This window comes from Labrus mixtus, chromosome 8 (assembly GCF_963584025.1).
Source record: "Labrus mixtus chromosome 8, fLabMix1.1, whole genome shotgun sequence".
NCBI classification, from domain to species: Eukaryota; Metazoa; Chordata; class Actinopteri; order Labriformes; family Labridae; genus Labrus; species Labrus mixtus.
The window spans coordinates 13056996-13079609 of NC_083619.1; the positions used below are offsets into that span (position 1 = coordinate 13056996).

Sequence of the window (22614 nt, forward strand, 5' to 3'; positions counted from 1 at the left end):
TTAATAACCAGCTAAAACGGTTGGGTCGTTTTATCTATTTCCTTTTTTTGCCAATTTTTAAAGGACGCAAACAATGTGTCTGCTACTGATGAAAACACTTTGACTACTTTCATTGTGTTTCAAATCGTGTTACTATATATTGTGCTATATCATTTCACCAGATGAAGGGGTTTTTGTTAGATAATGAATTATAGTTAACTACAGCAAAGTCCCTAGCTCCGAAAAGCTACGCCAGATTAAACAGACAGTTTTTTATTATAAAATTTGTCAATGTTTCTTGGATTGATTGTATTTAAGATAATAAAATAGCCTCTGATAAAAAACATTCTTGAAAGATAAACACTGAAGAAATCTTTTACAAAAGAACAAAACAAGAAACTAGTGGCAGCTCAGCTGGCAGCCCCTCCTGACACTTACAGTAGGCTTCTAGGAGAACATATATTTGAATGTAAAAACAATGTAAAATTTACAGCTTGGCATGTGTTGCTCTTGACTTGATCTATGCACAACAAAGAACCTACAGCACAAAAATTCCACTGACAGAATTTGCACCGACTTAGGGTTCTCTAAACCCTAACCCTAACCCTCTTGAGCGGGGGGCTGCCCCTGTGCTAACTCAGGAAAAGTTTCACTTTGTGTCCATGAACCTTCTATCTACTGGCTATTATCACTATTTCCAAGTATGTACAGTATATCAAAGTTCCATTTCTTGCAGCTGAGCAAGTTTCTTTTCTTTCTTTTTTGTCTTTGTTCATCACTTACACTCAATAGTTTGGGGCACCAGTTTAATTAATTTGATTAAAGGGACTATATGTAACTTTTTACATGTATAAATCGTTTTTTATCGCCCATTAATAAGCGAACGGTTAACTGATGTGAAAAAGTAGATGTTCACTGTCTATCTGTGTTGCCTGACTCCGTCACAGACTTTCACATGTGTATGACCACTTACCTCCTCTGTAAACATTATGCCGGTAAATATCCAGTGTTTCGCGGTTGATGATGATACTCGTTTGTGTACGTATGACGAGCACACGAGGGAGAGCGAGCAACAAGTTACTAGTGCAGTTCGCCTAACGGCCATGCGGTAACGCTACAAACGCAGTATTTTTGAAAGTTACATATAGCCCCTTTAAGCAGGCATCCCATAATATGCTGTACAGAGGCTATACTACTCCACTCATTGGTCGCAGGTTCGCCTCCTCCCTCTCCTCCCCAAATTTCCTTTTTTCTCTTCAGCTGTTCTATCAATAAAGTAAATATATGTGTAGACCCGATCTTGCATTAAAAAAGGCTGCACATAGCAGCACACATTTATCTGTTTGTTCTCCTTTAGATCGTGTAACGCTGTATCTGTTTCATTCTTAATGTGGTGATTGGGTTTAAGAATGTGGCTCAGAACGGGTTCATGAAGTCTAACCAGCTGTTTTTGAAGGATACTTTTAATCAAAGTCAGTGATTGGATCCTTTTGTCCACTTTGTTAAACTTGAAAAACAAAAATCACATTTTACAGTTTTGAAGGCTGCGAGATCATTTCTGGGACTTGGCTTCAATGTATTTTATTTTAAGATCGTTTCTTGCAAGAACAGCAATTTTGGGGAATGAAGTCCTCAATTTCAAACACTTTAAAGCTGGAACATCATTTCCCACACGGCCTTCTCGTAGCCCTGACCTTGGAAGTTAATTGTGAGCGCTGTATTCCTTCAAACTGTGACTCACCTTGAGGAAAGTGTCCAGAGATCCGTTTTCCATGAACTCGGTTATGATCATCACCGGCTTACCTATGGAGGCACATAACAAGGCAGCTGTTAGTGGGTCAGAATGACAAGGAAGAAAGACACCAACTATAAAAAAGGCGGAGGACAGAAGAGAGACGGAGTCCACAGCTGTGACCAGCCTTCCTCTCTGTCTCTCCGCCTCTCTCTGGGGGATAACATGGCATGTCGTCATCAGTCACACTGACAGCCTCTAATCAGCCCTCTCCATAAACGCCAGGAGATAATTAGAATGGACCAATCCACCACAATGTGTGTGTGTGCGTGTGTTTAAGGGGGCCTCCTGAGATCTCATGAATACTAATCAGCCTCAGGAGGGAGGGAGGGAGGGGGGGAGGGAGGGGGGGTTGTGGTTTGGTCGCTGTGCACCTGCACCTGCATGAGTGTGTGTTTGTGTGCACGCTTGTGGGATGAGCGGTTGGTTGACTGACAAGCCCTTGCTCTCTGGTCCCCTGCATGGCATCTGGTCGGGCTTACAAATGATTAACAAAGTACCTGCAACCCCACAAAAACACAAACATGTACACACACTCAGTAGCAGCAGTGGTGTACTGTCATACAGGGGTCCCTTTCCGCAGAGCCCCCCACAGCCAGGCATTTCCAATCACAAACAAACATGTAATGTGTGTGTGTGGGTGTGTGAGTGTGTATGTGCATGGCTTGTAAATACAGCCTATGTCATCTGTGATGAATAGGTCACATTTTCCCAATCAGACCTCAGGGAGGCTGGGAAAAAAACCCGGGGGAGAGATAAAAAGAAATCAAAAGAAACTGAAGGGGTGGAGACGAATAAAGTCTTCTTGTAGATTTTTTCTAGGGGAAAACAGCAAATATGAAAAAAGGATGTTTCTTTCTTTCGTTCTTTCACAGAATATCACTACCATGACGTCAATAAAGCTGTCTTAAATTAAGCATCAAATTAAGAGTGAAATAGGGAACAGAAAAGAGGAAATTAAAGATTAAGGGGTGTGGGGGAAAACATCAATTTAATTTAAAAAAAAAAAGGCAAATGTTTGAAAGATAAAGAAGAAAAATGAAAAGTAGGAGGTGGCGAAGTCAATGTAAAGAAGAAAGAAAGGAGGAAAAAAGAAAGACAGAAGTGAAAGAGAGGTGGAAAGGAGGAGGAGGAGGGTTCAGAAGCTTGTCAAGGAAAGGCAGGAACAACACCACTGAGGCCTACAGTGAGATTGTAGGTAAAGACAGCAATACATCACCTTAAATGAATTCACTATCTAGCTGCAGCAAACGCACACACACACACACACACACACACACACACACACACACACACACACACACACACACACACACACACACACACACACACACACACACACACACAGAGTGGCCTGGTCTCTGGCGGTGGTGTCTTCTTTGACAGTAACATTAGTCTCAGGGATAAAAGTGAAAGAGAATTGGATTTTCTTCTGCTGGGGGTGAGGACTGCTGGTCACATTTATCTCCACACGGGGCCTGGGTTGGATGCACTGTGGTGCTGTGTGTGTGTGTGTGTGTGTGTGTGTGTGTGTGTGTGTGTGTGGGTGTGGAAGACAGAGAGCGAGCTTGTTTCAGGGCACAGCAAGTTGAAGTGACGGCACGATGATGACCTCCTGATTTAAGCTCAGATTAGAGGAGAGAACGTGTGTGTTTGCTCTTGTGTGTTGTTCACAAAGACAGATAGACCACTCGATGCGATTGATGCATTCTAACGGGAGGTCCGACTTTCTGGGACACGTGTGTGTGTGTGTGTGTGTGTGTGTGTGTGTGTGTTGGTGTGTTTGCTTAATTGTGTCTCAGATAATAGACCCCATAGTATACATACACACGTCTGGCTGTCATATTCTACAAAGCACAAAGGCCTGGAAAGAAAATGGGCTCTAAACAAATCTGTGAAAACCAATTATATGTTTGAGTGACGTGTGTGTGTTTGTGTGGGTATGGTGGTAAAGCCAATATATGTTACCAGTGAAGGAGAATATTACCTACAGCCTCACAGTGTAAGACACGGTCAAGAGAAACACACAATGAAACACCTTCATCCTGTTGTGTCGGCTTAGACGAGCATGTGAGCCTGGCATGAGCTCACACACACACACACACACACACACACACACTCACACTCTGATATCACTAGCCATCATCTGGACACATGCCATACAGAATTATCCCTGCGACTCTAAAAGATAACAGAGGTTACCAATAAACCCGACTACATGCGCTCAGACTGTACATTACCTCATTTCATCTCTTTTTGCCAGGTTCTGGCGCAAACACACACACACACTCAACGTATAATTGAATCCTTTTCACTCCTTGTTGCGACATCACCTCCGAGTACAGAACACACACACACACACACACAAAGCAGGACGGAGCCTCTCCAACTCATCATGAAGCTCCTCTTTGCCAAACATTCACGAGCGCTCCTCAATTTCCCCCTGAAAGCACATAATTAACTAATCACGTTCATATTCAGTCGGATTTATTTCCTTTCATCGCCTTCGGAAAAATAACACAGCCTCTTGCAGAGCGTATGGATTAGTGTGTGTGTGTGTGTGCAGATTGGGTATTGATGTTCTGCCAGGTGGAGTGTGTTTTGGAATGGATCAGAGAGGATTCGGCTCTTTTTTTGCAGCTCTTCATTAAGTAAAAAGAGAAAATGTTGTTTCAGATCTCCTCAGCACAAAGCGTGGTTCTTCCTGCCCTTTATTGTGTGTGTGTGTGTGTGTGTGTGTATGTGTGTGTGTAGGAAAGTGAAAGAGATGTATGTATGTATGTATGTCTGGTAGATTACATTATGAGGGGCTGTTTCTGTGTGTGTAGGCGAGTGTAAAACGTACATGATAAGAGTCTGTATACATCCACACAATTGCATTATGAGCAGCTATCGGTGTGCGTGCGCGAGAAGGCCGCATTACCGCCTTATTGAATGAGACGACCCAAAGTACAAACGAGAAAATGAAATAACTGCTGTATTGATTAATGTTAAGGCTTTGAACTAAGTGATACAATCCTTTTAACACACTGGACGGATCTGTGTTCTGGGAAGCTCCGTGATGCAGAGGGGGTGGAGCCACAAACTCAATAACCTTATCTCCACTCTTCTCTTCTCTTCACCTCTACACCCCTCTCCTTGCTTTCTCATCTCCTCTCATTTCCTCACGTTTGTCTCCCCTCCATCTCCCCTCTCCTCTCCACACGTCCATCCGGCCATCTTTCCTCAAATCTCCTCACACATCTGCACCCCCCTCAGCTGCCCTCATTTGTTTTCAAGCCTCATCTTCTCTCATTTCCCAGCTCTTGTTTCCTATCTGATTCGTCCTTCCCTCCATCCTGTGCCCATCATCACCTTTTTCTCTGCATTCCCCTCTGGTTTGATCCGCTTCCTCATTTGTCTATTGGGTCCAATCTTCCAAATCTGCATACATATTCAAAACCCTGAATAATTTCAAACAGTCTGACAGGAAACATTGAAATACTTATTGTGCAGCGCACAAAGACGCACAGTTTAAACTAATCACCAGTTTCTTTAAAAAGAAGACAGCAGGGAAAGATGTGTGGCTTTTCCAGTTTCAACAGCACCTTTGTACAGCTGCCTTTATAAGTGTGTGTGTGTGTGTGTGTGTGTGTGTGTGTGCGCAATGTGGGCAGATGAGATGGAGCTCGGTAATTGAGGGTTTTCCAAATGAGCCGATTGTTGCAGCGATTGTAAAACACATAAAAGACGGATGGATAAAATGAGGGACGGGGGAGATGAATGGGAGATAAGGAGATGGAGGGGGGGGAGGGGGGAAGGGGGGGAGACGGTGGTGCAGACAGATTGCTGCACTTTTCTGATGTGTAGGGAGACAGAGGGAAGAAAAACTATTTTTCCTGTTTTTCTGCATGTAGCTCTCTAATTAGCATGACAATAGCAACAATCAGGTGACAGACAGCAGAGTAGGTTATTAGAGTGGCACACAGCAGGGACAGGGGGGCTTATGAGGTTTTAAGCGACGTGAACACACACACACACACACACGCACACACACACACACACACACACACACACGCACACACACACGCACGTACACACACACACACACACACACACACTCACCCATTTAAAAGTGAATGAAAAAGGAAAATGCAGACAGAGCACAAAATAGGCACTTGTGCACAGACATAATAAAAAATACAACAGTGCAAAAATAAAATGGATTTCAACACAACCATTAGTACTCAAACAACCATCGCTGCCCCCACTGCTTAAACTGCTAGGTTGCTTTAGATCAATACTATGGCTACTAGAAGGGCTATGAATATTATGCTGACAATATACCTACAAATATGTCAATGATTCAAACAACTAATACAAAGTCTAATCTTACATTTTCTTCTACATAAATATGGACACCATCAAGTTAACCTAGTATTGAGAATTTTGAAAGTCTAATTTGTACCACGAGGGCCACCAACGTAAAATGTACTTGTAGACAAGCATCCAAGCATCTTTTTTTCAAAACCTTTAGGCAATTGTGAAAGGTACTTAAAATATCCCGCCCCCCAACGCTCCCTTCCTATTTCCCATTTCCTATTGAGGCAGAGACGGCAGCAGACGAGCGCAAATATACTTCTGAAATAAAAAGATTCTGCATCAATTTCAAGGTTGGTTCTTTTGGTTCTTGTTTGTCTTTTTAAGGCCAAAGAAAATCTTTTAATCCAGTTTGTAAAGTCTGCTTATTCTGCTTCAGTTGTTCTCTTGCGACCACACCAAGTTATTGTGTCCCCGGGCAGAGCCTCCCGGAGTGGGCGACGATGATTCACATAGTTTGTAAATTTGGACACAAGTACATTTCTGCAGCTGGATGTCCCAGAATCTTGAGAAGAAATCCAATAAGCATATTAGAAGCCAACAGATATATTCTTGTCTTTTTCTGTCACACTAACTTTGGGTATTGATAAAGTATTATTATATTGCTAACTGTTGTTGATATTGTTGCTACTAGAACTGTTGTTTTGTACCATCCAATCTTCTTTAACCACTACTGACATTTCTCCACGTCAGATCTGTGACGACAGCAATTACTTCTCGTGCTCCAACTAATCGTACTGCTCCAGCTGCCAATTCTACTTGTGCCTACACCTACACAAACCAATCCAACACACCTGAGCCCTGAGCAGTCAGGGTCAGCCAGCCTGATTAGACTGAGGTTGGTGTGAAGGGACCAGCTGGTGTTTGAGAAAATGGCCTGGAGGAATTATTGACCCATCTCAACTCTCACCCCCTCGCTCGCACATACACACACACACTCACTCACACACACACACTCACACGCCACCCTGGGCTGTGACCTGTGAAATTACTGCTTCACTGGTGTGATTTGTTTCTGAGGGGCTCTATCAACTCCTCAATGTGCCGTGAAGGCAGGTGAGAAGAGAGACACAAAGACACGCATGTAAAAGTACACAGTCATTACAGGCATGCAACACAAAAACAACACACACAAACATCATTTCATATTCATGGAGCACAGAAAAGTTTTACACCTACTTATTATGTTTAAGTAAGTTGCTTGTCGAGCCAATTTTCTGCTTTTTAGCTATTTCACTGTCAGCTCTTTTGTCCTCTGAAACTAAATTTCAAGGATTTGGCAGTAATTCTTGAATTTATTACGGTACTTTAAACCAGAAAAAAATGTGCCTGCCACCAAAAAGAAAGTGCCGTAATTACACGTCTGCCTGTCACAGTAAAAAAAACAAAAACAAAAAAAAAAATTAATTTACTGTGTTGCTTTAGCACTTCTACAAACTGCCTCAATCCTGCTAACTAAAGGTCACAGCTAACATCCAGCATTTAAAGACAATGAGCGAGAGAGAGAGAGAGAGAGAGAGAGAGAGAGGGAGTCGTCACAATGAATAAGAAATGCACTGCGGTTTCATTCTTAATATGCACGCCACTGAATATTCATGAAGCTAAAAACATCCAATTAACTTTATGAATTATTAATATTCATGATAAAAGCCTATGCATATGCATTTGCTCTTTTATTGTTGGCCTAAGTGCCACCAAACACCAGTGTGTGATGGATTTAAGATCTGTGTGTGTGTGTGTGTGTGTGTGTGTGTGTGTGTGTGTGTGTGTGAGAGAGACAGGAGGATGGGGAGGGGGGTGAGATCTGGTGGGGGGTGGGGTTCTATTTGTCCGCCTGCTTGTTTACAATTTAGTTTCTTTGTTGCGACTCTCTCCACTTCCTCCTCCTTGTCAGTAGATTGCTAACAAACGTCTGCATAACAAGGTGTCAGGCCCGCAGAGGAACAGTTACCTCAGAGGGAAAGAAAGAAAACAAATGGTTTCATGGCTTTTCATGGTGATTAAACACCACATTCACTCAACTTTGTTGTATAAAAAAGGATGTGAGTTCAAGCCGTGTTTCTATTTCCTCATTTAAACTCCTAAACAAAAGAAAAAAGTTTGTATCTGTAACTTTCTTCGACCAATACAAAAGTAAGCTTTATAACAGCTTTAGTAAGAATTTAGAAGCCATAAATGATTTTCTATTTTTTTTTTAAGTTTTAAAGTTGTTCGCCAGTCTGCACCAGTGTTTAGTCGTAGGTGATAGAGAGTTGTAAACTTTATTAGTGCACAGCTCAGTCAGTCATCTATGTTTGTTTTCAAAGCCCTTAAATATCATTCAATAAAAACTAAAAGCCTTATTTTCTGAGTATTAATAAAGCCCGCTTCAGTACATGCCCAACATCAGCAGTTGGATTAGCTGAGATCAAAGACCATTTATTCAAGAGGAGGCTGAATGAAACCTGCACCATCAGTCCACACACAAAAAAAGTAGGAAGAGGACAACGTCACAAATAGAATCATTTTCTTTATTATGGCAAAAGACACCACTTAACCACTTTTCTGCATTTCAAAGTTGAATTGTGGTTTATTCTTGTGTAACTTATACAATTGCCTAATGTAAAATCTCATATCTGTTAGCACTGATGCTTTTGACCACTTAGATGTAGAAAAATAATATCTTGTTATAAACGTCTTGTTGAAGAAAAAAAAGCTTGGCATGAGAACTGTTGGATCAAAAAGGCTAGAGTTTCCAGATATATATCGAGGACTAATATAGCAAGGACTCGTCTTTCCTCCGTGTTTCTTTTCAAATCTAAAAAAAGAGCAAAAAGCTCCAGTGGATTGCATCGACAGAAATTGTCATCCGAAATTGCAGCGCTACTTCAGTCTGCTATTTTACTGTGGTGTTGGGACCAAAACTGAGAAAGAAAGAGAAAATGTTTTGTCCGGCTGACAGAGGGATGTAAAGAAAGAGAAAGCACTTGAGCGACAGAAGAAGGGAGACAGTGTTTGTCTGAGCGCATGTAGAAAAGAGAGAGAAAGGTGGAGTGATTGAATGAGAAGATAAGAGGAGACCCTGACAGAGAGAGAAAGCAGGAGCATGAGATAAGCACATGAGACGGGAGATGGACACAGAGAGAGTGTGCGATGGAGAGAGCGAGGCTCTGCGATAACAAATCAGCCATCTTGTTGAACCAGACCTTTGTCCATGAACACACACACACACTCGCTCTAATTGCCTCACACAATCACATGAAGTAAACAAGTGGCCGTTCGAGAGGCGGACAGTTGAGCACTGCTCACATGCAGTCCGCCATGTGTCGTCAGTGTGTTGCCATGGTAATGGAGCTTTAATCTGACCCAGGACCAACTCCTCTCTACCAAACAAGCCTACTGTGTATGTGACACACACAAACACATCCACACAGACACACAGTAGGAAGAAAGGTTTTTGTTCAACACTCACATCTCGTGACAACTCCCTCCAGCCGGATGATGTTGGGGTGATCAAACTGTCCCATGATGGAGGCCTCAGACAGGAAGTCCCGCCTCTGTTTGTCCGAGTATCCCGCCTTCAGACTTTTGATGGCCACGTATATCTCCCTCTTTCCCTGAACACGCAGTCGACCACTGCACACCTCCCCAAACTCTCCTACACACAAGCAAACAGACAAAATAAGACTAATTACAACATAATAAAAGATTGTACAATAAATACATGTCTGCTCTTTCTATCTGTTTATTTAAATACAGATTTTCTTTATTATGCCACGGGAAAAAGTCAGTTTAACACGTGCTTCAATGCCAGTAATGAAGAACATGGCTGGACACTGAACTCAAAGAAATCAATACAACTCCAACCATGTTTTATGTACTTTTAATTTCATCAAGTTTTACAGTTTTTGATTTCTTAATAAAATAGTCCACTGCTGCTTTACTGCCAACTCACCAGCTCCGATGACTCTCTCTATGCGAATATTGGAAGCATCGATCTCTTTGGCAAAGTCCCTGACAGCCTGGTTGGGGTCTTCGTAGGTGTGAGGATGGATGTAGGTCCTGCTGCCTGGAAGCTTCACTGGAGGAGAGGAAAAGTGGAGACATAGGGAGCAATAAATAAAGGAGATAAATGTTCAAAGTCACATGTTGAAATATAGCCATCTTTTTCCGAGTGAATGCTTTTCCATTTCTTAAAAAAAAAAAAAAAATTCTCGTGTTGATAGTTTATTGATGCCTCTAAGAGAACCGTTGCTGATTTCTACCTGGACATTTAAAGCTTGAGCGTGGGTGCCATGTTTGAGTGACATTACCAATAATTACATAATTGCACACATATCTACTTCTTAAGATAGGGTGTTAAAATGAGTCATTATTTTCACAGGAACCCATAAGGAGCTTTACTCTGCCAGCAAACATTCATGCAAGAAAGTGTGAAATAATGGGCTTTGATACAGTTCTTTATGGAGATAGCTACGAGGTTTGAGACGTATATATAATGGACACATACTGTTCTTTAGTTCAAGCTGTTTCTGTTATATGGATCATTTCAAGATGTGAGGTGTGAGAATGAATATTGTTTATGAACAAATAGAAATCTTCAGGCACTGGAGATATTTTTGAAAACCATAGAATTTTATACCTTCTGTTTGTTTGTTTTGTGGGTGTAAAGTTTAGTTTGAAGACAAGTTATATGTGTGTGTGTGGGTGGGTGCATGAGATGAACATAACCTTAGATTTACAAAACACATAATTCAGTTTGACACATTCAGTGTGTGTGTGTATGTGTGTGTGTGTGTGTGTGTGTGTGTGTGTATGTGTTCTTACCTCGTCCATGTTGGAACTGCATCTTCTCTTCATCAGGGTCCTGCTTGGCTTTAATGTATCCACAGTGCCTGAAAAAGAAATACACAATTGGATCATGGAGCTGTATAAAGCCATATATTTTCCACCACACCTCAACGATGTAGCTTCATAGCACATCTGAGGAAGAGCACACATCCTAGATTTCTCGAGTGTGTTCGTGAAATTGCACTCAGGTGTTTTTGTGTTATATTAAATCTGAGTATTTCCAGGAAATCCTGTGCTGCACTGATCACAGCCCTCAGCTGTGTGTATGAACAACTACATATTTCCTTTTTTTCACCCCTACACATCCTCTCCTCTGTATTAGACAAGCCTGGAGGAAGGAAATACTTCTATTCTTCTTTTTCTCTGATTCTACCTGCCAATTCACCGCTTTCCTCCAAGCTTTAATGCCTGAGGCGTAGCGAGTGTGTCACAGATGTTCCTATACAGGCAGATCAATGCACAAAAACACCCCTTTCTTTACGCATGTATGGCCCCTCTGGCTGTCAACTGCTACCTTCAATATCATCATGAGTCCAACACACAAACACACACATGCCCTTTTCCCCAACCCCCTGCCTATACACACCCTGGGGCGTGGGTCAGACCCACGATCGAGACACAATATTGACAAATTGATCAACCTGATCCGGCCGTCCAGCTGTGAGGAAGTGTTAAACTTATTCTGTCTTACAGGCCTCCCAGGGGACGGAGCTAGGGTGTGTGTGTCCGTGTGTGTCAGTGTTTGTGTGTATGCGTTCTTGTGTTTCACATAGTTGAGCTTCGGCATCATACAATGTTTAACAGCTGTAATCAGCCATAACTCAGTCCATGAGATTTATTGCACAAACATTTTGGGACAAAAACATAAAATATAAAAGCTGTTTGGTTTAGTGAGCTACTGAGCAGGACATAAACACTACACAGCCTTCAATTTTTCGCCTTTTATCCCATCCCCAGCCAGTTTTTAACAGGTAAAACCAGTTACCTGTCAGTTTGTCCATCCATCATGAGGATACACTGATTTGGGCATAAACCCAGGGATAGAGTTACGTGGATAGACTGTATGTAAGTCTAAAAACTGGAGTGAGACCAATCAAGCTTTATTGATGTAACCCCAAATCACTGCTAAAGTTATCTCACGACACTTAATATGTAGAGCATGTCTAGACCATACCCTGTGTAATATTAGTCGAGACCTGCAAGAAAATGATAAAAAGTATGGCTGATGATAAATATTTTACAGGAATAAAGAAAAGACAAAGGAAAAGTTAGAAAAAGACAGAGCAGGCTAAATAATGACAGAAGAATAAAGAGTGAAAAAGAAACTCAGTAAATGAGCTTGATGAATAAGAGAGAAAGGTTGGGTCCCGGCAGGCTCAGTAAATCTAAGTCATTTGGTGTTTAATCCTTGTGTTGATTTTACACAGCTGAATGCATGGCAAAACCCAGACATCAATAGGCTGTCTTGGGAACACACACACACACACACACACACACACACGCACACACACACGCACAAGGGTAGAGACTGGTTGCTGGTATGTGTGGATAAAGAGGAGGGGGGCTTAATGTTCCTATAAAGGGGAAGTTAGGCCCCACCTGGTTATCAGCTGGGCTCAAGCCAGTCAAACACCAAGGGACTATCATTACCCCCTTGATACACACTTATATATACACACACACACACACACACACACACACACACACACACACACACACACACACACACACACAGTGCTCTGGGGCATGTGTTTAGAACATATGGGGAATGGGGACATGGGTCACACCTCTGCTCCAACTGTGATAATCCCATGGGAGTGCGCACACACACACACACACACACACACACACACACACACACACACACACACACACACACACAACCACACATGTTATGCAAAACACTATGTTTGAAACCCTTTCCCCCTCACTGCTGGGTGTGTATCTGCCTTATAGTGTGTGTGTCTCCACGGGTGCATGGCTGCATATGCGGGAGTGTGTCTGATGGGAAATGAACACATTTCCATAGTAATTACAGAGCGACTCATTTCTCCTCTCCAGTTAGAAGTGTCATGAATCATTAGCGCTGCAGTCTTAAACATGGCACCAAACCTGACATGGCTGTGGCTTTTGTTTCCCCCTGACAGCTGTGTCTGTATCTGTGTGTGAGTTTGAAACGTATATATAATATCTTCAACTTAATGCAGCTGACCTGTAATCCATCTAGTAAGGACTCTGGGGCTGGACTCAGGGGGACAAAATGTTAGCCTTTTTCTGAACACATCTGTTCTGTTTTCAAAACTTTAAAATGTGTATATTTCCCACATCTGAAAGCAGTAACATGTTGGCATTGGTGCAAAAGCGACAGATCACCATAAATAGTCATGGGGAAATCATGCATTAACATGTGTTTTTCTAATTTGCAGTTATTCCATGTTTAATGATTCAGCTGCTGTTTTCAAAAATCATTACAGAACACATGCTGAGAGTCAACCTTGTTTTCCAAAGAAAATGTTAATTAAGAACTAATGTGCATTCGCAAGTATGTGTTTGGAAAATTATGCTGCTTTGATTAACACACAATCACTTACTGTTCCTAACATATCCACTAATGTCATCTAAAGCATTTGTTACATTTTGAGAGTTCTGTTTAGGCACTCCAAGCTGAGCATTATGACTAGAAAATGATAAATGATGGTAGTGTTATTTAAATCATATTTAAGAACATGAATTTTCTTTAACCGTGACCAGATATTTTCCATAAAGTGCGACTCCCTGTCCGCTGCCTGCTGCTGGTGTATGCGTGTGCGGTTTGGCAACTTGATTCTGAAGCCAATAAACAGAATATGACTTCGAAACTCCTGAGTACCTGAGTGGCTTCACACTTGCACAATTCTTGTTCCCACTTTGTCTCCAAAAGTTTGGTTTAAGTTTAATTCAAAATCTGCACTCACTTCCATTTTTCATCACTTACTTTCTGTTGGTTTATTAGGCCTTCATCCAAGCCCCCCAAAACTCTGAACAATTATTTCACGATGTAAACAAACATCACCTGTTTTGTTGCCAGCAGAGAGTGTAATGTAAGTCAGAGCTAATGAATAGCATGTCATTTGTCAGCAGTAACAGCGGAGTACTCGGTAGCTCAAGTCAGAAACTGTCTTGGGGAGGAAAACTGAGCGGAACATTCACTCGTTTTTTGCAACTAGTCACATCCAGTCTTGTTGAGCTGTTAGTTGCGATCGATTCGGTTGCCACATGAGCATTCATAGGCTCTTTTGCTGGAGCAGACTTTATAATGAGATACAGTTGTACTCCTGCATTGCCACTGGCTGCTTCTTTCTGCAGCTGTACTGCAGTGTGAAGTTAGCACTATCTGTCACAGAGGGAGGAATCATTGTTCCATTTAGCTGCCATCAAATCGCACTATACTCTGCAGTTTCATCCCCCCCACACACACACACACAGCTATAGAGTCATGCAGATTTTAAGCACACACACCTGCACCAATCACGCAAAACACACGCTTTAATGGAGTACGATATCACTATCAGGCCGGGGCTCTCACCTTTCTCTCTGCCTCTCTCTGTTCCACTTCAGTGAGGACAACAGGCTATCCCTGTCCTCCAAAGCCACACATTCCACATTTGCATATCAATTTACTTTTTAATATAATACTCTGTCACTTGAGACCCATTTTTCATTCTGCTAGCGAGCTTCCACCTTCACACAACTCCATCCATATATTACCATCGCTGTAGCCCCTCCTCCACACTTTCCTCTCTCTTGCTGCCCTTTATCTCTCCAAGGTGTTATATTCTTTCTTAATGCTTCCTTTAAGTAAAAACATTCCCTTGTCCAATAACCCATATCCCCTTTTTCTGTTCCTCATGTTTCCATCCATTTTATCCTCGTTCCCAAAAGGCCCCGTCCTCTGCTTGCTTTTTTCTTTGCACTGTTTTTTGTACAGAAAAGGATGGATACTTAGAGGTGGGAAGAGGGGGAAAAAAGAAGGGAGGTGGAGAGGGAGATGGCTGAAGAGAGTGCTGACAGGCAAGAACACACAATGGGGGTCCAAGCCTGCATACCAACTAACAAGCAATCAGATGGAGGGGGAGAGCACGGGGAGAAGGGGGAGGCACTCATGGGGAGAGTAACTCGAAGGTTAACATAGAGAAAGCAAAGAGGAATAAAAGGAAGTCGTACTACGTGGAAAAAGAGCTTAAAAGAAAGGGAGTAACAAATGGAAAGAAGGAGATTTAAAATCTACACAATATGAACGCTGGCTTGCGAGAAGAAACGCGGAGGAATGGAGATATTGAATATTGGCTGCATAGATCAAGGATTAAATACGATGGTGGAACAACAAAGTGTTCCCAACAATTGGCTCATTGCTCCACCCTGAAGGGGAGTTCGAGAAAAGGAAAAGAGAGTTGATGGACAGATTAAGAGCAGATGACAAAGAGGAGAGTGTCAGTCAGCGGTATGGCTGCAGGACTTGTCCTGATTAATAGTGAGAGGGACAAAAGGAACAGCCTGTCAGTGCTTCAGCTAAAGTGGTCTGAGTGAGGCAGTATACTTGAAATAAACCGTTTAGAAACTTTAAGTCTTAATACCCTTTTGTCTCCTAGTTATTCAGACGAAATCAAGCAAGCTGGATTCTTTCCCAGTTTGCATTTCAAAGGAAAACAACACAGGGGCAGGTTGCCAGGGCATCACAAGGCGAACTCAAGACAAGTAAAACCACAACACAAGACAAACACTCAGGTTCAGATAGTTTTCAGTCCATCGCTGACGGCTGCAGAGCACATGGAAGTCAACTCACATGAACAGGATGAAAACTGATCTTTAGACTGCATTCCTGTCAGGTGAGAGCTAGATGTGCAATGACTAGAGTCCAATATTACACAACAGTAGATAAAGAAGACGTGTTATTCACTAAAACCTTGTCCTTGTTTTTTAGGGAGAAATGACACAAAACATATTTCCTTCAGGACATCAGGATGATTAACGCTGTCCTCTGTATTTCCTCAGCCTTGACTCCCACATTGCACATCCTTTGCACTCCCTACATATTTCTCATCACATTAACACAATCATCACTCACTTGTATACACCATGTTACTGGTTACCGGTTTGAATTTGCATATAAGCAGGAACAGAAGCCCTACAACGGCATTTACACGGTCTTTAAACACATGCAGCCTCAAGAGAATGGCATCCTGTACATTAAAGCACATGTTGTGTAGAGATGTGGCAAATTGAGCTTTTTAAGCTTAAAGGTTTTACAAAATTGTAGACAAGGAGGTTTACCACGTTTTTCTAAAATTGTCACCATTATGCCTAAAGTTTTTGATGGTCTATTAGCCTCGAGCTCTGTTTCTGCTTTATTTTCCACCTCGCCCTAACTTTAGGCTTTAAAGACTGTGAGACAACTTGCTCTGTGTGGAGTCTCATTTGCTTTGATTATTGAAGCAATACTCAGTGAATCTGATGTTGTTCAAGCTTGTGGGGGCTGCTGAAGCTTTACAGTGCTGCATGGAATCCAGATAATGGTTCTGCACTCGCTAATTCAAGCGTTGACTGTATTAGAATAGCAACTCTGATGTTGCCCTTTTGTATCAGTACTATATATTTAGCTGTAAATGATGATGATTTTAATTTCTCTGTTATTAAACATTTAACATTGAATATTGATTTGAATAAAGACATTATACACCTTTTTTTCCCCCCTTTGCAACAGGCTGCCAACACGTCTGTTTATAAGTTGGGCATTTCAGTATGGAGGATTCTTGAGTCTTGGAGTAAGCCTCAAGTGACCATTCTTGGAACTGCAGTTTGTGTCACTTCAGTGGTGGCTTCTTTTTTTCTGCCCTGGAGGATGTGACTTAATAAAGTGCCATTAAAACCAAAAAGTTATTTTATAAACAGTGACTGCTGGGCCACTGGAGACAAGAAGGGAAGAATTGAGGGGGTGTAGATTACTTAAGCCAAGAAAAAAGAGGGGGGAATGAAAACAAAAAGATTAGCTTGATTATGCACTACAGGAGAGGAGAGAGGAGTAAATATTGATGGTGCAATAACCTTGAAACAAAGTGGGAATAGGAAAGTGACCAAACAAAGCTGTTTGTAGGACGATGATGTGCTGGTGACAAGAGGAGATATAATGAAGCGATGGAGTGAATAACCTTGGATTAATGTTTACCTGAGATGTGAAGAAAGCTAATAAAGTGTGCGGAGCTCTCTTAGCTCCGTGGTTGTTTTATATGACCAGCCTACCTTTTATTGGATTAGAGGCCGGCTGCCGGCTGAGAGACGAGAGCAGAAATTGATACACTTAGAGACAAGGAAAAGTCAGCGCGGTTCATTCATACATTAACATACCATGTTTACTCTCCTTTTACTCCATTCTTTCCTTTCACGTACACTTCCTTTCTTTCCTCTGCTCTTTCATTTCCTGCCGCTCCACCTCATTTTCCCTCTGCTAATCAGAACGACTGAAAATGAAATCAGTAAATCATTAGTCACCCCTCTGGCATGACACAATGAAATGACATCTATCTTTTTTCTCCTCTGCAACCCCACCTCTCTCTCTCTCTCTCTCTCTCTCGCTCTCTCTCTCTCTCTCTCTCTCTCTCAGACACAACACACACACCCTGCTGTGGGTATCTGCTCCCATCATTACTCATGATAATGGTGATTCCATTTAATATCAAGCTATTAAATGCAAATAATTACTTTGGAAAAGAAATCAATGGATTAAATTCACTCATTATTTCACAGCAACATTAGGCCTCGTTCACCAACCTGGAGAGCAAAACACATTCACTCATAAACTATGAGGTTCATCAAATCTGGATAATTAATTAAGAGTCGAAACAGCATGACAAAACAACAAACTGGCAAACAGAATTGTCTGGGTGATGTAACGGAGAGTGTTCAGGAACAGAAGTGAGTAAAAGCTCTCATTCTTGGCCCCCCCCCCCCTCTCTCTCTCTCTCTCTCTCTTTCTCTCTCTCTATCCCGTCTTGGCCGAGTCTGGCACCGGCTCAGCACTCTCTGACCACACTGCAAAAAGATTTACTCAGCTCGGGCTAATTATTAGGAAGGGGAAATGATTAGCCGAAGAGTTATGACTAATAAATCTGTCCATGTTTCATTAACACCCCTGTTTGGAAACATTTCATTTAGCTCCTGCTCATTAAAGAGAGTGGTAATGAAAGGAAAGGAGAGAAGAGCAGAGGAAAGGACAGGAAGGAAAGGAAATGAAGAAGCTTGTCTGTGGTAATTGGTATAATGTAGCAATTTTTTTTAAACAGCCTGGTAAAAAGGTCAAATAGGAGAAGATTGAAAAGCGGAAAAGAAGACGCAAAGGAGCGTGTCATGTGTATCGTTATGTGAAGTGTATCTTTATATTTGCAAACAGATCAGTGTGAAGCTCATTCCCTTAATGATGCTACATTACTGACGCGACCTGATTAGGTCAGGATCGTAAATGGTTACACCTGAGTGTGTGTATCCTACAAATCTTTTCTAATGTGCTAAAAACTTGAATTAGTCTAATGTTTTCGGGACATTTCTGCAACATCTGCTCATCTGCATAAAGCCTGTGCGATATCGCTTTGCACCTGCGGCAACAAGCTCTTATTATTGCACTTGTTTGCAGGCTTCTTTCTAGGTTTTTTCTGCAGACGAAGCTGTATTCAGCAACACCCTTCAGCTCTGCCGCATTAATTGAATGCACAGGCATCCGAGGAACACATACAAATCTGTCTAATGTTATTAAACACACATCATTTCGTCGCATGCGTGCACACACACACACCTTCTCAATCTGGCAGATTGGCGTACACAGAATCTCCTTGCAGCCAAATCATTATTAGCACTATTATCAAGCAAAACAGACCAACACCACCCACAGGGAATGGGCTAGATCGGCTTATTTTTACCTCCACCAAATTCACCATGAGAACCATTTGGCAAACATTGCGCTATCATTTGTGTCTAAGTTAGCGAATTTTCCCCATTTCTGTTATTTTGCTGTGCATAACGAAGCTAAAAAGCCCTTACTGTTAGTCTTTGGTTTTTTTTCATTTCAACTTCTTACATCTTCTTTGAAATCCAAACAAGCACGCACACACACACACAAATATTCTCCCGCTTTTTTACCCTCAATTAGTGCTCTACAATTTCTTCGCAAGCTCTTAACTCCACTCCAGCATGTTTTCATGAGCACATGCTTCCCTCTCAGCCCCCCACCACCCCCCCCCCCCCTTTTTTTTCATCCTTCCTCTCCTCATTTGTGTCATTAAGTTTTTAAGAATAACCCTGGGCTGCGTAACAGATGCTGCGGAGGTAAAAGAGCTTACGTGCACAAACACACACACATCAACAGGACGTGCTATTGTGTTAGAAAGGCAGAGCTGTTACCGCTAGCTATTAGCGACACCAAGGCGTCTTTCTGCTAGAATTAGCCATGTTAATGACATCTCACTCTCCTGCATTGCGTTTTCTTTCCGCCTTTTACTCTTTATAATTAAAAATTCCCTTCAGAAAAAAGGTTGTTTTTATCCTTTAGAAAAGTAGGAACGTCTCTTGAAAGTTTAGAGAGGATAAAAAAGTGAACCATCAAAGGTTTCTGTTGCTGTTAATATTAACCTTGTTCAAAGACAAACTGAAAATCTGTACATCTTATTTTGCAATAAGCATCAAATGAATCACTTATTATTTTCAGGTTTTCAGACATTTTCCTTAACAGATTGCGGGCTCTTGACTCCCTGCTGAATATCTCCAGCTCTGACAACAGATATAAAGGCAGACTTTGAGATACATAACAGATGAGACGGCTACAAAAAACAACAACAACAACAACAAAAACAGGCCTCACACGGATTAAACAACTTCCCGCTGACTTCTCAACAAAACTCCCACATTAAAAACATAGAAAGACACACGGGATCTGGCACATAACCAAAGCCTGCAGCTACTGGGAGAAGAAAATAGTTGTGAGACTGGAGAATCATTAGACTGCAGACAAAAGAGAGAGAGAGACACACACACACACACAGAGGCTGGGAGGCAGAAGCTGTTTAACAAGGAGTGAGAGAACTCAAGGACCAAAAGGGGAGGACGCATTTTTGAGTGAAAGGCCATCTGCTGAATCCACGGCTACGCCAGTCGCTCGCTAGCGTCCCATTGCTCGCACCTGCCAGCCTGCCAAAGCACCCTCAGGAGAACAAAAGCACCAACTTCACACACACAAACACACTCTCGCACACATGCACTCGCGGAGCAAGTATTGCAGTAATGGCACGCACACAGTAATAACTGGTGTGATTTGTCAGCGGCGTTCTGCGTCTGAGGACATTTTTTCATGTTTTCCCTCCTGCGGTAACAATAGCATAACAGCACTTTGTTAAACGAGAACAGGACAGAACAGAATGGCCTGCAAATCAGCCCGTTTATGAGGCGTAGCTGCTCAGCATCCTGCCAGCAAAGGCTGCTGGGAGAGTGTGTGTGCCACTGTTATAGTATGTGTGATTGAGGAGGAGGGAGACTGTATGGGCATGCAGTTATTTTATATTTCGGTGATAAAAGAAAGATCTCAAAATATGGTCATGATTGTAGATTCGGGAGGTTGAGCTTGGTTGTAAGGCACGTATAAATTCCCAGCAGCACTTCACTCCTGTGATTATTGGGGGAAATGATTTAAACAGCTGGCATTTAGGGAGAAAAAAAAAAAAAAAAGAACCTTACATCCATCTGGTGGGAAGCCATCGAACCAGGGCACACTCTCAGGTTCACTTTCAATCCCAATTTAATCTCTGTCCACTGAACTGGTCGCTTTCAGCAACGACATCCGATTCTCGATACATTAAGGCTTTCATACGAATGTAAAGAACAGGACAGGAAATTAAAGCAGGAGAGGCAAAAACAGGAAAAAAAGAGGAGAATGCAGAAGCCGACAGGAAGCTGAAAGGAATGAATGATTGGAAGATAAGATGGATGAAAAGAAGTAGGAGGTATGGACCAATCTTTTTTTTCTTTAGATTTCCCCAGTTCCTCCAAAACCTGAAGTATGACTCTCCTATTGCACCTTACAGTGCAATCGCCCACACATCATCTTTCCTTGTAATCTACCTTTTCATCTTTTTGCACCCTGCACCTCTCCCTTCTTCTCTCTTCTCCTCCTCCTCTCTTTCAATCTTCCCTTATCTTCATCTCTTCCAACCCCTCCTCTTCCTCCTCTCTATCACTTTCTCTTTCACACCATCCTGAAGTGTAGCTCTCTAGTGGCACTAGCATATTTCAGATGAACCCCCCCCCCCCCCACCACCACCACCAATACCTTTTCACTTCAGTCTATCATTCTCGCTGCCTATTTAATGTGATCTCATTTTATCCTCCACTCGTGTCTCTCTTATACCTCGCTTCTGTCCATCTTTCTCCCCCCTGAGCGCCCTCTTCCTCTCTCCCTCTCCTCCTCCTTTATCTCCTGTGATGCAGCTTTGATCCTTGCCTCGTTCCCCAGTCACACGCACTCTCCACCTTTGTGCACACATACACACATTTGACAGATGCACAGATGCTGTTTAATAGAAAGCAGCAATCAGTGCTACTTCCTCCCGAGTGTCCCCATCTCTAAAGGTAAGAGAGATAGATAGAGACACACTGAAAGGAAGAGGAAGAGGAAGAGAGAGACGTGGAATTGATGGCGGCACATCGACCCCCCTGTAGAACCTAGTTAACACCTCTCCAGCCTGTGAAACTTGATTAGTTGAGTGTGTTTGCGTCATCACGTGTTCATCACGCGCCACATTTAACAAGTTGTTTTGTTTTGCCTCTTACACTCACAACCTCATAATTCCCCTCTGATCCAAATAAGGTTGATGTGTTCCCCTGTGTGTGTGTGTGTGTGTGTGTGTGTGTGTGTGTGTGTGTGTGTGTGTGTGTGTGTGTGTGTGTGTGTGTGTGTGTGTGTGTGTGTGTGTGTAACAAAGGACTGTCTCTGCTGATTACATCTCCTAGTCAATAGTGAATAGAGCACTCAGCCTGATAAGCAATCACCTGAATCAATACTAATGTTTTAAGTGTGTGTACATCAGTGTGTGTGTGTTAGCATGCATGTGGGTGTGTAGTTTTTTTTTAAACATGTGCCTAATCTACTCTGAGCTTATAGAGTACAAACATATAGTCACAGGCACGCTAAATCACAGATACCTGTCATCCCCTTCTCTCCTCTGTACTCTCATTTCCTTTCCTTTCTTCTAATCTTGCGATCACTCCTTTCCCCCTTCCTCTCCTTTCCTCTCCTCTCGTCTCCTCTTATTTCCTTTACTCTCCTCTTTTCCCCCATTGTTGTCTCTTTCTTCTTCGCCCGGAGAGCCCTCTCCTAACTTCTATCCTTTCATCTTCTCACCCTCTCACAAATCCGCAATCTTTTATTTTCCTTCCTCCCTCTCATCTTCTTCCTCTCCTCTTTTGGCGAAGCATTAACAGCAGCCTAACCTTCAAAGCAAGTGATCATAGGGAGTCTGTGCTCTTCACACACAGAATAACACAGCCTTTAGTTCAACTCTGGCTGCAGTAGAAATGTCACAGTCGTAGGGCCCTGCTTGTGGCACGCTAACACACACGTATCCTTCAGAGAGACGTGA

General features: G+C 42.3%; 1 protein-coding gene across 2 annotated transcripts in view; it reads right to left on the reverse strand.

Annotated features, from left to right (window-relative positions):
* epha4b (eph receptor A4b) overlaps positions 1-22614 on the reverse strand; it is an 88796-nt gene that overhangs the window by 9367 nt on the left and 56815 nt on the right. For both annotated transcript variants that reach the window (XM_061044421.1, XM_061044419.1), the window contains exons 11-14: positions 10937-11004; positions 10065-10190; positions 9582-9767; positions 1721-1782 (exon numbers count right to left, since the gene is read on the reverse strand). In XM_061044421.1, coding sequence (XP_060900404.1) covers positions 1721-1782; positions 9582-9767; positions 10065-10190; positions 10937-11004 — 442 coding nt within the window. The remainder of the gene's footprint in view (positions 1-1720; positions 1783-9581; positions 9768-10064; positions 10191-10936; positions 11005-22614) is intronic.